Raw genomic sequence first — 15,436 nt, 5'->3', positions numbered from 1 at the left:
TATTTAGCAACAGACTAAAATGTTAGTTTTTCCAAATTTCAAAATACCTGCCACGCAATAGGAATTCAATAAGCATTTGATGAATAAACTATGTACTGTAACCTCTGTACATATTTCCAAAGCATCCATTTTGTGTGTATGAGTTGGAGTCCATTCAAGTTCTGCCTATTCAGTATCCAAAACCCATTTTTGCTTTCACTTTGCCTTTTCCTATTTCAGGAAAAAACCCTTTAACTTACATTCTGTATAGCAATCACTATTGTTCCCTGAATATTTCCATAAACGATTACCCAGAGCTGGTTAAGGAACTTAAAAGCTAAGATAACATGGCGAAGTTGCAGAGAAAGAAAAACAATGGAAATAAAGGATGCTAAAACCAGGGCAGGGGAAGCTTTCTCCTAATCCCACTAGTTCTTCTGGCTGCTCGAATAATTCAAATGACATACAGCTGATTAACAGGAGAAAACAACATTTTAATACAAGTGCACGGAGGAATTCACCTAAGCATGAAAATTCCAAAAACAGTGAGGCAAAATGAGGTATGTACGCCATTTAAACTGAAGGTAGGTTGGCAATTCACTGGTAGATGAGAAAAGAGCAAACATTTGTCAAACAAATTCTTATAGAAAAAAAATGAGACACAGAGGGGAATCTAGCAAAAAAGCTTTTTGCTTTGATCCTCCCTGCTTGTCCCACTTTCCCCCATCACCTGAGGATAGATCTATTGATTTGACACACACACAGAGAGAGAGAGAGAGAGAGAGAGAAAGAAACAATCAGTTGTCTTCCATATGTTCCCAGACCAGGATGAATCTGACACCTTTTGGTGTACTGGATTACACTCCAACCAACTGAGCCACCAGGTCAGGGCAACACACTTAATGTTTCTTTTTCTTTTTTAATAAAAATATTTTTATTGATTTCAGAGAGGAGGGGAGAGGAAGAAACGTCAATGATGAGAGAATCATTGATCAGCTGCCTCCTGCACGCCCCCCCCTGGGGATGAGCCTGCACCTGGGCATGTGCCCCAGACCAGAATCCAACCGGGACCCTTCACTTCAGTCTGCAGATTGATGCTCTATCCACTGAGCCAAACCAGTTAGGGCAACACACTTAATGTTTCTGTGCTAAGGTGAATATGCTAAGACTCCCTTCCAGAAGCAGGTTTTGCTATCTGAATCCCTTTAGGCAGATGAGAGGAGGTAAAAACCCTTCTTGAGTCTGTTGGGCTTTAATTATTTTCAGCTGGAAATAATCTGGATGAGAGTGGCACATTCTGGGGAGACTCACTCCTGAGGGCCAGCAGGGACAGTCTGTGTGGTGTATTTCCCATGAGTCAGCACAAGGTAGTGAGGGCATAAGGGCAGCTCCACCAGTCCAGCTGTGTTCAACTGGTTTAATTCCTGAGTCCTCGTTTCCTCACCTGTGAAAGGGGGATAACTCAGTTTGTTGCACGGATGAAGTGTGATTAATACAGTGTAAAACACCAGCTCCTCTGCATAGTAAGCAATCAAAAATTGGAAGCTATTATTATAATGAACTAAAAAACACACACAACAACAACCAGCTTTTGCACCAAGTGGAAAGAGATTGTTGTTAGGAAAGAAAAGGTCCATTTAAAGAGTATCTTTATTGTTGAAAGTATTGAAAAGGTTCATTTGCTAAAGGAAACAGGAAAATGAGTACGGAAAAGTAACCCAAAAGGTGAGACTTCAGGCTGGCTGGTGGTCATGAAGACCTGGAAAGGGCAACGGGCCTCTCTGGCTTTGCGTGTGTGTGTTGTGATGTTTTTATTGATTTTAGAGAGCGGAAGCGATAGAAACATCTACTGGCTGCCTCCTGCGCGCCCTACCGGGGATCGAGGCCGCAACCCGAGCACGTGCCCTGACCGGGAATGGAATCACGACCACGAGGGTCAGGGGAGGACGCTCGGCCACTGAGCCCCACCCGGGGGCCAAGCCATCGCTCTGGGAAACCCCTCCGCCTGCACCGGCGACTGAGGCCACGCGGCCCGTCCTCCGGGGGCGGCGGCCGCTCCCTTCCGAGGCGCCCGTCCCCGCCGAGGTTCGGCACCGGACGCCCGTCACCCTCCCACGGAGCACAGCGCGGCCTCTGCGCCTTCCGGCTCCTTCCAGGCTCCATCCCTTCCCCCTCCTCCGGCCCCGGGAGTCTCCTCCCCTTCCTGGTTCCTCTGGATCCTTCCTAAGAGTTTGGTTTGAACTTTTGAACTCACCAATCAGCGCCCGGTGCCCACCCCCTCTCAGCCCGCCCTTGAGGGGCGGGGCGCCCGGCCAGGTGCCGCGCAGCTGGAGGCGGGGCCCTGGGGCCGGGCGGGGTTCGGGCCGGCCCCCCCGACGGGCGGTGGGTATATAGGGTGCGGCGGGCGGCTGTCGGGCCACTTCTCCCCCGGATTCCTTGGTAATCTGTCAGTGGGAGGCCCTTGTTCCCGGTCCCTCGCATTTTTCAGCCCCGCCGAGCCCTACAAGTCTCAGCTATGGTGAGTGTGGAGGTGGGGGTGCGCGGGTGGGGGTCCCCGGGCGGCGGCATGTGGGGCGGGGAGAGGGAGCCATCCGCGCGAGCGGCGGGACCGGGCTGCACGTGGGGCCGCATCCCGGAAGCCTCCCGCAAACTGGCTTCTGGAGACGGGGCTGGGGAAGTTGAGTTCGCCGGGCGGACTCCTCCGGGGGCTGGAAGGCGCGGCCCGGCCGCTGCCCTCGGTGGAAGCGGAGAGCCCTCTTGATCCCGGAGAGAGGGTGTCGTCCCAGAGCCCGCCATCGCCCAAGGACGGCGAGGGAGCCTTCCCGGCGGCTCCCCAGGGCTCGGGAAGCTGGAGCCCCTCCTTCCCGTTTCCCCAATGACCTCACCTTCCCTTGCGCGGTGGGAGCACCTGGGGCACCGCGTGCGCTTTCGCTCGGAAGGTGCAAACGCCCGCCGCCCCCCCTCCGCGCCCTGTGACTCGCTGCTGAGTCACCTGTGGCCGGGCCCCGGGGAGGCTCCCATTGCACCAATCCACCTGGAGGCTCCTCCCCGCCGGGGCCGGCCCTGCATTTCTGGTGCTCAGAGGGCTGTTTATAGCTTAAGCCAGCCTGTTAAAAACAAGCCCATGAAAGGATATTTTCTTGTAAAACCAGAGTCACTAGTACTGACGATGTATTTGTAGTTTTAAAGAAACACGGAACTGTACACACAGCTTGCGTATTTTCTATGTAACTTCCAGAGGTGTTGAAAACAACTAAGAGAGCCTCTGTTGGTCTACAATAAGCCATGTTTTAAAACCAGTATTTATGTATCAAATGTTTCAAAACAGTATCGGTAAAAAAGAAGAAACAGTATCTTTAAAAAAGAATGGCCGGCAAGTTACATTCTTGGGAGATTACCACAGTTTCCAAAAGTATGTCTGACTGTAACAACTTGCTTGAATGCTTTCATCAAGCAAACCCCCAAATACTGGTAAAAGTGTACTTCAGAAATCACTCTTTAAAGCAGCGACTTGCAACCAGTGTGCCACAAGAATTTTTAAAACGTGCAATACCTGACTAATTTAGTTAGGGGCACTGGCCTCTTTTCCCTTAGATTCTCAGAAAAATATATTTTTCAGTATGCTGCATAATTTTAGTGATTAGTTTATGTATGCCAGGAGCTGAAAAGGGTTGAAAATCGATGGTTTAAAGGGCAGCAGAGCAGCAGCAGCAGCAGACCTATTTCAACAATAACATGTTAGATGAATAGTTTTTTATATAGGTTGCCAGTTCGATCCCAGGTCGGAATGCATATGGGAGTCAACCAACAAATCGATGTTTCTTCCCCCTTCTCCCCTCTTCCTCTCTAAAATCAGTCAACAGCCCTGACCGGTTTGGCTCAGTGGATAGAGCGTCGGCCTGCGGACTGAAAGGTCCCGGGTTCAATTCTGGGCAAGGGCATGTACCCCGGTTGCGGGCACATCCCCAGTGGGGGGTGTGCAGGAGGCAGCTGATCAATGTTTCTCTCTCATCAATGTTTCTGACTATCCCTCTCCCTTCCTCTCTGTAAAAAATCAATAAAATATTAAAAAATAAAATAAAATCAATGAACAAATAAGAGAGACAGTGCTACTTATCCAGTTAAAGCTAAACTAATTGACTCTATCATCTGTGTAGGTCTGTCCATCTCCCTAGTGGCCATGGGGTAGTGGAGGGCACAATTTAAACAAGGCATCCAGGTCGCCTATTGAACAATGAAAGAGTTTGGGGGCCTAAAAGGTTGCAGTAGAAGTGTTTCATTAGATGGAGAGTATCTTCTGAGATACTGCATCTCCTTGGATCCGGTTCTGCCGTGAACAGATCTCTGACTCTCCAACTTTCTCGAGCTGTGGAATTTCCAAAGTCTAGTTAAAGGTAAACATGATGCAATGGAAAATAGTCATGGGTTCATTAGAACAGACAACTTCCCTTCTCCCACAGCCCTGGAGCTGGGCGAGTGGGTGCAGGTGACCCCTGAACTTGCTGATGTGATCAGGGGACCGTGATTGTTTTATGGGGAGTGTAGTGTAGGTGGGAAGGAGGGGACCACAGTTCAAGGTTGTGAGTGATTAGGGTTTTATTATCTCAGGTTATGAAACTAGACTCTTAGAGATCTTAGCTGGTGTTGAATTTTCTTTAACTAGTTTTCTATTAGTGACTTAAAAACTTAAAACTCTCTTATTTGAGGAAAATGGGGGGTATTTATTGTCAACATTTTGAAAGTCCTCTGCCAGTCCCCAAAGTAACTAATACAGTAAACACTCGTTTTTTTGTGTGTGTTTCCCTCTTAAGTCTGTGGGTATAGATATTCATTGCCTTGTTTTACTAAACAGGAATGAATTTGGTAACACTATTTTGTTAAGCAAATAAAGGAAAACATTTTCTCAATAATATTGTTAAACTCTTGAAACTGTAGATTTTCCCCACACTGCCAAAGATATATGTGTACATTTTACTAGGAAACCGCTAATTTCCAAAATTGTTAGTAAAGTCTTGGCTTTTATTTACATGTGTCTCCACCCCACCCAACCTTCCCTCGGTGAAGGGAAAATGTTGTTCCTTAAGAGTAAACTCACAGAGTTAGAAAGCTGCCTCTGACCAGTTTGTAAAATAGAGCTAACCGCTGCTTATCTGGTGCTTTCTCCATGAGTCATATGGCTGCAGTTTGCTGGTTTAAACTGGTTTTAAAGGGAGGGAGAAGCGCTTGTCTTTTATTATTTTTCTTTCTTTATTTTTAAATATTTTTATTGATTTCAGAGAGGAAGGGAAAGGGAGAGAGAGAAACATCAATGATGAAAGAGAATCATTGACCGGCCGCCTCCTGCAAGCCCCCCACTGGAATCCAGCCCACAACCCAGGCATGTGCCCTTGACTGGAATCAAACCCAGGACCTTTCAGTCTGCAGGCCAACGTTCTATCCACTGAGCCAAACTCGCCAGGGCAAGCTCTTGTCTTTTAAAGAATAGGATTAAAGAGGGACCAGAATGAGCTCAGTAGTTACACAATCTCACAGAATGAATCACGGCTGAAAGATGGATTTTGTGTGCCTTTAAGGGCTCGGCCAGCATATTTTCCAGGAGCTGGGGAATGGACTGCTCTACAGCGGCTTTGTTTTTCTGGGGTGGGTAGAAACCTGACCTTTAATGTCGCTGCAAAGGAAGGGTCTGGTCTGTAGTCTGCCTGATAGTTAATTAACATATCTTTGGTTTTCCCAAGCATTTTTTCTGAATCAGTCTTCCACAGGCTTGATTGTGCAATAGTCCTGGGGCAGGAGTGGCCTTCCGAAAGGTGATTAATCTGTCCTAAAGTTTAATGAGTCGTTTTGGTGTGAATCATTCCTAAAAGTCCCATCTGATGTGTCCTATTCTGACATTTTCCTTTTCTTCCTGCCACAGCGTGAGTGCATCTCCATCCATGTTGGCCAGGCTGGTGTCCAGATCGGCAATGCCTGCTGGGAGCTCTACTGCCTGGAACACGGCATCCAGCCTGATGGCCAGATGCCAAGTGACAAGACCATTGGCGGGGGAGATGACTCCTTCAACACCTTCTTCAGTGAGACGGGCGCTGGCAAGCATGTGCCCAGGGCAGTGTTTGTAGACCTGGAACCCACAGTCATTGGTGAGTTGATCCCGGGGTCTGGGACAGGAGGTGTGTCCTGGGGGCTCTGTGAGGCCTTGGGGTTGAGCAGGCTGTGCAGGTTGTTAGTGATGGGCGGCTGCTTTGTTTCGCTTTTGCAGATGAAGTTCGAAATGGCACCTACCGCCAGCTCTTCCACCCTGAGCAGCTGATCACAGGCAAGGAAGATGCTGCCAATAACTATGCCCGTGGACACTACACCATTGGCAAGGAGATCATTGACCTGGTCCTGGACCGAATTCGGAAACTGGTAAACACAGTACTTTATTTAAAGTGGGGTGAGAGTTTTCTCTTAGAGTTTTAAAGAGAGACCAAACCACAACAATCATTCCTCGCACACTAAAATAGGCCTTAGGCCCTGGCTGGTGTGGCTCACCTGGTAGAGCATCATTCTGTGCACCAAAAGGTTGCTGGCTCCATTCCCACTCAGGACACATGCCGGGGTGTAGGCTTGATCCCTGGTAGGGGACCTGCAGGAGGTAATATATATATTTATATTTTATTGATTTCAGAGAGGAAGGGAGAGGGAGAGAGAGGCAAAAACATCAATGATGAGAGAGAATTGTTGATCAGCTGCCTCCTGCACACCCCATACTGGGGATCGAGCCTGCAACCCAGGCATGTGGCCTGACCAGGAATTGACCTGTGACCTCCTGGTTCATAGGTTGACTCTCAGGCCAATAAAAAAATATTCTTAAATTATTTTTTTTAAAAGAAAAAGGCCTTACTAAATAATTCTATTTCGAAACTAGACAGTCCTGGGTGCGGGACTACTCTTTGGGGTAGGGATGAGAACAATAGGCAGAAGAGCAATGCCTTACAAGGCAGGTTTGGACAATTGCTCATTCAGTGAGGGCATTTCACCAGGAGTCAGGGTGAGAACAAGGAGCCTGAGCAGTTTGACTGACACATAAGCCCATTAAACATCCCTGTTCATATTAACCAGTCAGCTTCCCTGCTTCAAGCTGAGACATCCCTTTTTAGGATATCTTAGTCACACTGAATGAGTAGGTGGCTGACTCTGACATGTAACTAAATGATCAAACTTTTAAAAAGAAAAATCTGGCTCCGTGCCTTACGTTGGTACAAAGAGTCAGGGCTGCAGAAGCCAGTATAACACGGGTTAGAAATGGCCGACAGTGGAAATGTTGAACAACACGGAAAGTGGAGTTGGGGGAGCTCCCTTATTTTATATATACTAGTATATACTAGAGGCCTGGTGCATGAAATTCATGTGCGGGTGCAGTCCCTAGACGTGGCTGACGATGGAAGGGCAGCTGATCTCTGGGCCCTGAGTGGCACCTGGGCCCTGGAGCCCCTGCGTGCGCCCCTTCCGCCTGAGTCATTGGGCCCCTGCCCAGCTCCCTCAGTGTCTGGGAGCCAGGTGGCAGCCCCACCCCCCACTTGCACCCACCTTGGCCTGGTGCCGCCTGCTCACATGCTCCACCATCCCGCCGCGGTCCCATGGGGGCCAGCAGTGCCTGTGCTGCTGCCCACTACCATCACCCTGTCGCCGACGCCCACCATGTTTCGCACTGGCCCCTTTTTATTGATTTCAGAGAGGGGGAGAGAGATTGAAACATCAATGATGAGAGAGAATCATTGATCGGCTGCCTCCTTCATGCCCCCCACCAGGGATCGAGCCTGCAACCCAGGCATGTGCCCTTGACCAGAATGGGACCTGAAACCTTCAGTCCGCAGCCTGACACTGCCTGCTGAGCCAAACCAGCTAGGGCAGAGCTCCCTTGTTACAGAAGCAAGTATCAATAACTGAAACGAGGAAGGCATTGAGATAGGAACACAAAAAGCAGTAGGCTTGCTTTTCTAATAGAGCTCAGGGTGGTGTGGACTCGCCCTGTGGCAGAGAAATCTTAGGCAATTGTGTTCACATCAATGATGTTGATAACTGTTCTAGGTCATTTTAAGAGTCCTGCAGTCAGCTGACTCTGCTCGTTAGACATGTGGGCAGCTTGTCAGTAATTAACCCAAAATCAAGAATGAGCGCTTGGGTAGACTAGCTTGTTAGCTACTAAGTCCGGCCACAACTGGTCTAATCTAAAAAGAATGGCCTTGATACTTTTCCAGATGTTTATTGTGGTCGCCCCAGCAAAATTGGAGTATTGGTTCCTATGTTTGCAAGTCAAACTTTAGCTACAAGCACTGACTTGGGAATCAGGACCCGCCTTTAGGGACAAATAAGCCTAGTAAAAGCCATTGAGGGTTTATGAGTGAAGTTCATTAACTACCAAAACCATTGCATTGGTCCTTGGTGTTACTACTGTGTCCATATGCGTAAGTAATGGATGTAATTGGTAAACTAGGGTTTGCCCCGTACATTGATCTTATTCAGTGTAGGGATCTACTGGAGAAGTGAGTTCTGAGGAGTTGGTAGAGAATGTCCACAAATCTCAGCACTTTTGAGAAGTAAGGGTTGTCAGCAGAAGACTTTGTTTGAGGGGAGTTGGCTAACCAGAACAGCTCGGTTGACAGTACATCAGCTTTCCTGAAACGGCTGGGCTTTCGGGTAACTAGTGCTTACCGTGCCAGGCACTGTTCCAAGTACTCATGTAGTTCTCAGCAGCCTGAGGTAGATTACTATCCTCATTTACTAAATGAAAAAACCGAGATTGAGAAATGAATTTGGTCAAAGTCACACAGCAAGGCCCTAGTAGAGCCAGATCCAGACCCAGCCTGATTCCAATACCAGGGCATTCAGCTTGGCTGTTCTGTCGTATTCCAGCTCCGAAAGCCTCTGCCAGGCCTTTGTAAGACAGACATCCATTGTACGGAGCTGGTGGTCCCAGGCCTGCCCTTGGTAGCTCTCCAGCTGATAAGAGTTGCCCTTCATTCGGGAAGAAATTCAAGTGCTGGAGCCAGATATAATAAGCGCCACCATGCTTGCGAAGCAGAAAATGGAGGTCATTTACGTGACATTTTTCAGACATAGTTTTAAAATTCCCATTTTCTGTACTTTATATTATAAAAAAAATAAATAGGAAAAAGTACAAAACAAAACAAAAAAAAGAGTTGCCCTTGTTCTGCTGTCGCAGCAAGGGCACCAGAGGCCGCCCTTCCAGTCACTGAAATTCGGGCCCTGCATCCATTCCAGACCTCATGATTCCTCTGCCTTCGGAGATGAAAAGATTTCGTTTTAAAATAGCCTTTTAGAAAAAATAAAATAGCCTTTTAGCAGATGTCCCCTTCCCCCAGGAGTTGATTGTGAAAAGTTTCTCTGAATCACTTAGCACTTTGGAAGCTTTTTGCAACTGCTTTCCTAGCAAATATTCAAAAGATTTTTAAAATCTTGATCAATGTAGTAATTCAGGATTTAAAGAAGTCACTGCAGCACTCACTGAGGCTAAAATTAACGCTCTTTTTCTTTTCTGACAGGCTGACCAGTGCACAGGCCTTCAGGGCTTCTTGGTTTTCCACAGCTTTGGTGGGGGAACTGGTTCTGGGTTCACCTCCCTGCTGATGGAACGTCTCTCCGTCGATTATGGCAAGAAGTCCAAGCTGGAGTTCTCCATTTACCCGGCCCCCCAGGTCTCCACAGCTGTAGTTGAGCCCTACAACTCCATCCTCACCACCCACACCACCCTGGAGCACTCTGACTGTGCCTTCATGGTTGACAACGAGGCCATCTATGACATCTGTCGTAGAAACCTCGATATTGAGCGCCCAACCTACACTAACCTTAACCGCCTTATTAGCCAGATTGTGTCCTCCATCACTGCATCCCTCAGGTTTGATGGAGCCCTGAATGTTGATCTGACTGAATTCCAGACCAACCTGGTGCCCTATCCCCGCATCCACTTCCCTCTGGCCACATATGCCCCTGTCATCTCTGCTGAGAAAGCCTACCATGAGCAGCTTACTGTAGCAGAAATCACCAATGCGTGCTTTGAGCCAGCCAACCAGATGGTGAAATGTGACCCTCGCCATGGTAAATACATGGCTTGCTGCCTGTTGTACCGTGGTGACGTGGTCCCCAAAGATGTCAATGCTGCCATTGCCACCATCAAGACCAAGCGCAGCATCCAGTTTGTGGACTGGTGCCCCACTGGCTTCAAAGTTGGCATTAACTACCAGCCTCCCACTGTGGTCCCTGGTGGAGACCTGGCCAAAGTACAGCGAGCTGTGTGCATGCTGAGCAACACCACAGCTATTGCTGAGGCCTGGGCTCGCCTGGACCACAAGTTTGACCTGATGTATGCCAAGCGTGCCTTTGTCCACTGGTACGTGGGTGAGGGCATGGAGGAAGGAGAGTTTTCTGAGGCCCGTGAGGACATGGCTGCCCTTGAGAAGGATTATGAGGAGGTTGGAGCAGATAGTATTGAGGGAGAGGATGAGGGTGAGGAGTACTAACCTGTCAGCTGCGATGTTACACTCCAGTGTCTTGGGATTGTCTTATTTCTGTTCTGTGAAGTCTATTGTGTCCTAAACTTTGCAATAAAGTTGTTTTCATTTTGAATGTCAAACTGGTTTCTTCTGTTTCACAGTAAATACTTGCCCCTCTTATTCAAGGCAAATCGGGTGGAGGCTGGCAGACCATCCTGATCATTTGATCAACTTTCCCAGTGGCTTTTGTGTGTGCTGTATTGTGCTAAGTGGTTTGTCCATTTCACTTAAACCTGATTTGATGAGTGATGATAATCATTTCAGTGAGGCAACAGGCTCAGATTGGGCCACTTTCTCAAACTTTGGCATGGATGTGTCACCTGTAGCCATTGAAATGCAGATCCAAGCTTCAGGTACTGCATTTTCCAACAAGCTTCCAGCTGATGCTCTTGGTCCACCAAAATTCAAGTAACCAGTCAGACTGCCAAGAGGTATGTCAGTATTTAATAAAACACTTGAATCACATGGGAAAGGCTTTGGAATTGTATTGATAAATTCCATACTTAGCCCTGGGTGGTGGCTCAATGGTTAGAGCATCAGCCCATGCACCAAAGAGTCATGGGTTCGATTCCTGGTCAAGGGCAGGTACCTGGGTTGCAGATTCATCCCAACCCGTCAGGGTGCATGCATGCAGGAGGCAAGCAATCGATGCGTCTCATTGATGTTTCTCCCTACCCCCACTCCCACTTTGAAAAAGCAATGGGGAAAATGTCCTAGGGCAGTGATGGCGAATCTATGACACGCGTGTCAGAGGTGACACGCGAACTCATTTTTTTGGTTGACTTTTCTTTGTTAAATGGCATTTAAATATATAAAATAAATATCAAAAATATAAATCTTTGTTTTACTATGGTTGCAAATATCAAAAAATTTCTATATGTGACACGGCACCAGAGTTAAGTTAGTGTTTGTCAAAATGCTGACACGCCGAGCTCAAAAGGTTCGCCATCGCTGTCCTAGGATGAGGATTTAAAAAAAAAAAAATTCCATACTTAGACAAAACCTACAATGGCACATATGTTTGTACTTTACAAATTTGCTGCTTAGAGAAAGTGAAGTTGGCTGAGACAAAATTAGGAGTTACAGGCGGTTGTATTATTGGTACCTGACCCAAGGTATGTCCGGAATGTTTGAAGTAGGGGGCCAAGGAAAATGGAAGAACGATGTGTATGTAGGAAAGATTGGAGAGGGGAGAGTTCCCTGATGAGGATCCTCTTCCAAGCACCTGTTAGAAGCGGTGTGGTCCTTAGTTGGGGCAGGAGGGACTATGAGGTAAGGGTGGGGAAGAAGGGGCATTAACGTGAGTGGCTGGGGAGTTGGCGACTGGTACTCCGGTGCCAGTGCTGTGGCCTAGAAGGTTGAGCTGAGCAATGGAAAAGGACAGGATGACCAAAGGGCCAGGGCTCACGCAGAAGGGAGGGGCCTGTGTGTTGCTTGGGCACTGGCCTGGGTGGAAATGCCCCACGAGTGGCAGGAGATGGAGGCCCTGGTGACCCTATTCTGATGGTGCTCAGTTGCCATCTCTCCCCCACTGGTTTTCACCCCTAACCCCTTGCTCACCCCCTGGCTGTTGGAGAAGAGCATCTGAAATGTGCCTGTTCCACCTCCAAGCACAGAGGGCCCAGCTGGAGGTACTGCACCGCTGTGCTCAGGGAGGGTCTCACCGCATTCACGAGTGCAGCAACCCTGGCCTTACGCCCTTCAGGCCGCCCCATCCTTGAGTACAAGGCCAGCTATTTCTGCTTATCACATGGGACAGAGTCCTCCTGCAGCCCGAGCACAGGCAGTCAGGGATGAAAACGAACCGTGGGTAGGCCGCCAGCGCAGCCACCAGAGGGGCACCCCGAGACCTTCCCGACCTAGGAAATGAATCTGCCGGTTGTCACAGTGTGCGCACTGGAGGAAACGGGACACGCACGTGAGAAGGAGCAGGTAAGTCATCCGGCCGCAGCTGAGCGTGATGTCCCGGGACACCTGAGAGGCCCATTCTCTGAGCCAGCACTTCCCGAGCACGGCGCCCTGAGAATGGGATTCAGGGCTCCCTGGGCTACGCCCCCCTGGCAGGAGCGGTTCCTCCATTGACCTCAGTAAGCCTTAAGGTGAGTCATTGTCTACATGTGCCAGGTGTGGGAAGGTTGGAGACCTGGAAGCAGCTGCCGTGGTGTGGGGGTGAAAGAAGGTGAGGATGCGTTTAGTTGAGAAATATTCCAGTCCAACAGCCTGGGGAAGAGCAAAGTGCTGGCGGCTGGGAAGGGTTTCTCGCAGGGATGCCATCCCCCCCTGTGTCGGTGACAGTGGGTAGCAGCGAGCCTGCAGCAAAAGACAAATGCAGCCCAAGGTCTAGGCCGCTGCTTGGTGGCTGCCAATCATCCGACCTGCCCTTGAACACGAATGGAAAGGCTGGACTCAGAACTGCAGCCTTTGCTGATGGTGCCGAGGCTCATGGGGATACACGGAGAAAGCCTCAGAGTGCAGGCTCTGAGATTGGCTGCGCAGACGTAGGGCTTAGGCTGCCCTCGCCTGCCCTGAGCAGAGAAACAGCCTGCTTCCCGCCACCCCACCCCCACCCCCGGAGGCCACTGGCCACTGAGGGCCCAGCAGGCCCAGCATAGCGGCTTGCAGCTGGGTGAGGAGGAGGGAACGGCTGTGAGGGGCAGTGTGCTGGCCTGTCTACCTGTCATCCCAAGTGTTTGGGGAGCAGCTGGCAAATGCCTCTGCTCCAGGGGAATTGGCCAAGCATCCCGCCGTCTGGACAGAGGCAGCCAGTGGTTCTGAGCTTTGACAGAGCCTGTCTTCAGGCCCCAGACTTCTGGAAGGCGAGCGGCAGGTTGTGGGGGGAAGGGGAGACTGTCAGGGCGGAAGTGTTCCATGATCTTCACCACACCCTGTGAGGAGATGCTTACCCATTTCCACAGCCGGAGAAGTCAAAGCTCAGGGAGATTAAGTATCAGCCTAAGTAAACTGAAATTTGACCCACAACTCTGGTCACATCTCTTGTGGGCCTTTCCAGTGCTGGGTGGGAAGGGCCACAGGCTGGGGCGCGTCAGGCCTGAGGCCCACGGGGCCAGCCCTTGGAGCAGCACTGGATGGAGCCAAGCCACAGAACGGAGATCTTGTGATGCCATCGGTTGGTAGATCACCACCCAGGAGCCCATTCTGGTGACAGCACGCTAGTCCAGAGGAGCAAAGCAAGCTGGTCCCCACTCAGACGGTGCCTTCCAGCGAGGGGACCTCCATTGTCCCGGCCTCCCTCTGAACCCAGGGAATCCATCCTCAGATCTGGTGCTAATGGGGTCCTTGCAGGGTCGTTGTTACCACCTTCCTGGACTCCTGCTGACGAGACTGCAGCCACAGGGCAGACAGGACAGCTCACACCTGGAGAACCACTACCCTAAGCACAGGGGCCAGGATGGTCTCCTGTCAGCCAAGGACACAAGGTGAAGCTGGCAGATGACCCGGGCAGATGGCTCCTGGCGTCCAATGCCAGGGCGGCTGTCAGGGAGGCAGGGCAGCATAAGGCGGGGAGGACAGACCCGTGTGTCAGGTGGGGAAGGCTCCCACCGCAGTCTCGTGGAGAAAGTCCCCCTTTGCTGACGTCTCATTAACCTGCCCCACTCATTCCAAGAGCCTGTCTCTGAGTCTATTCGTCCTGAGAGCAGATTCTGGGAAAACGGTTCTTTCCTCTTCTGATGCTCCTCGGAGTCTGCGCAGGAGAGAAGTACTCATCTCAGCAGCAACGAACCTCACAGAACGAGAGTCATGTGTCCTTTACAGAAAATGCTCTTCAAAAACTCATATCACCGCTGCAAGGCTTGTTTTTCTCTCTTTTAAAAAACGAGAACAAGCCCTGGCCTGTGTGGCTCCGTTGGTTGGGCGTTGTCCTGGGCACCAAAAGGTTGCTGGTCAGATTCCTGGTCAGGGCACATGCCGGGTTGAGGGCCCCTAGAGGGCGTGCAGGAGGCAGCTGACCCACGTTCTCTCACGCACACCCATGCTTCTTTCTCTCTCTCTCTCCCCACTTTCTGTTTCTCTAAAAATCAATTTTAAAAATCTTTAAAAAAAATAAAAAATGCGAACACAATATTAAGCTTTCCTAATTACACAAGAGTTTTGTCTACATTCACAAATTAATTTAATTCGTTGGGGTGGATATTAAGTCAGTCTCACTGCTGTCACCCCCTCTCTTCTTCCCAAATCTCACTTGACTCACAGGAGAGGTCTAGCCCCATGATAAACTGATCCTGAAATGCCCCCGGCCAAAGCAGTCACGTCCAATGATGCTCTAATGACAGTCATTTCCGTTTTTTAGTTTCATTCACTCATTATTTTGGGGAAAACCTATTTGGTGCAAGTCACTGTGCCAGGTACTACGGGGAGTATATTGTGTTTCTTGGTCCCCTCAGACCATAGAGACAGGTCATATAGGCACAACCCTAATTCAAGGCGGCAGACGCCACAGGTCAGGAGAGGTGGTCACACGTAGCAGCCACTATTGCATGTCTGCCCCGAAGCCATCCCAGCTGGCTGTTTTACCTGCCAACACAACCAGCTCTGTCCAGGTGTTGTGACCAAGTGCGTCAGGAGAGGCTGGGCCCCCCACCAACACGATGAATTTAGCCTAAGGCTTAGGCCCTAAGCTGAGCAAGGAAATTCCTTGCCAGGGATAGGTTAAGCATCCAGCATGTGATGCAATTAGGGAAGTGAGAGGTGAGGTACTGTCTGCTGGCTGGGGGCTGTGGGGGTGGGGGGGAGGGGTGGGTGTTCTTGGAAAAATTTTCTTGCTCTTAAAAAGGAATGCAGGGGCCGAAACCGGTTTGGCTCAGTGGATAGAGCATTGATTGGCCTGTGGACTGAAAGGTCCCAGGTTCGATTCCGGTCAAGGGCATGTACCTTGGTTGCGGGCA

At 49.8% G+C, this 15,436-nt stretch overlaps 1 protein-coding gene across 2 annotated transcripts in view; it reads left to right on the top strand.

Moving 5' to 3' along the window:
- LOC308514562 (tubulin alpha-1C chain) overlaps window positions 1-10,604 on the top strand; it is a 116,668-nt gene extending 106,064 nt beyond the window's left edge. Inside the window, exons 1-4 of one of the 2 annotated variants that reach the window (XM_081084743.1) lie at window positions 2,354-2,497; window positions 5,894-6,116; window positions 6,236-6,384; window positions 9,525-10,604. In XM_081084743.1, coding sequence (XP_080940869.1) covers window positions 2,495-2,497; window positions 5,894-6,116; window positions 6,236-6,384; window positions 9,525-10,499 — 1,350 coding nt within the window. In that variant the 5' untranslated portion in view covers window positions 2,354-2,494 and the 3' untranslated portion in view covers window positions 10,500-10,604. Of the gene's footprint in view, window positions 1-2,353; window positions 2,498-5,893; window positions 6,117-6,235; window positions 6,385-9,524 lie in introns of those variants that run through there. The other variant, XM_081084744.1, reaches the window with a different exon arrangement.
- Window positions 10,605-15,436: the final 4,832 nt, after the last annotated feature.

Source organism: Myotis nattereri (genome assembly GCF_964212035.1).
Source record: "Myotis nattereri genome assembly, chromosome: 2".
NCBI lineage: Eukaryota > Metazoa > Chordata > Mammalia > Chiroptera > Vespertilionidae > Myotis > Myotis nattereri.
The sequence above is the reverse complement of the archived record's forward strand: the minus strand, read 5'-3'. Positions and strand labels throughout refer to the sequence as shown.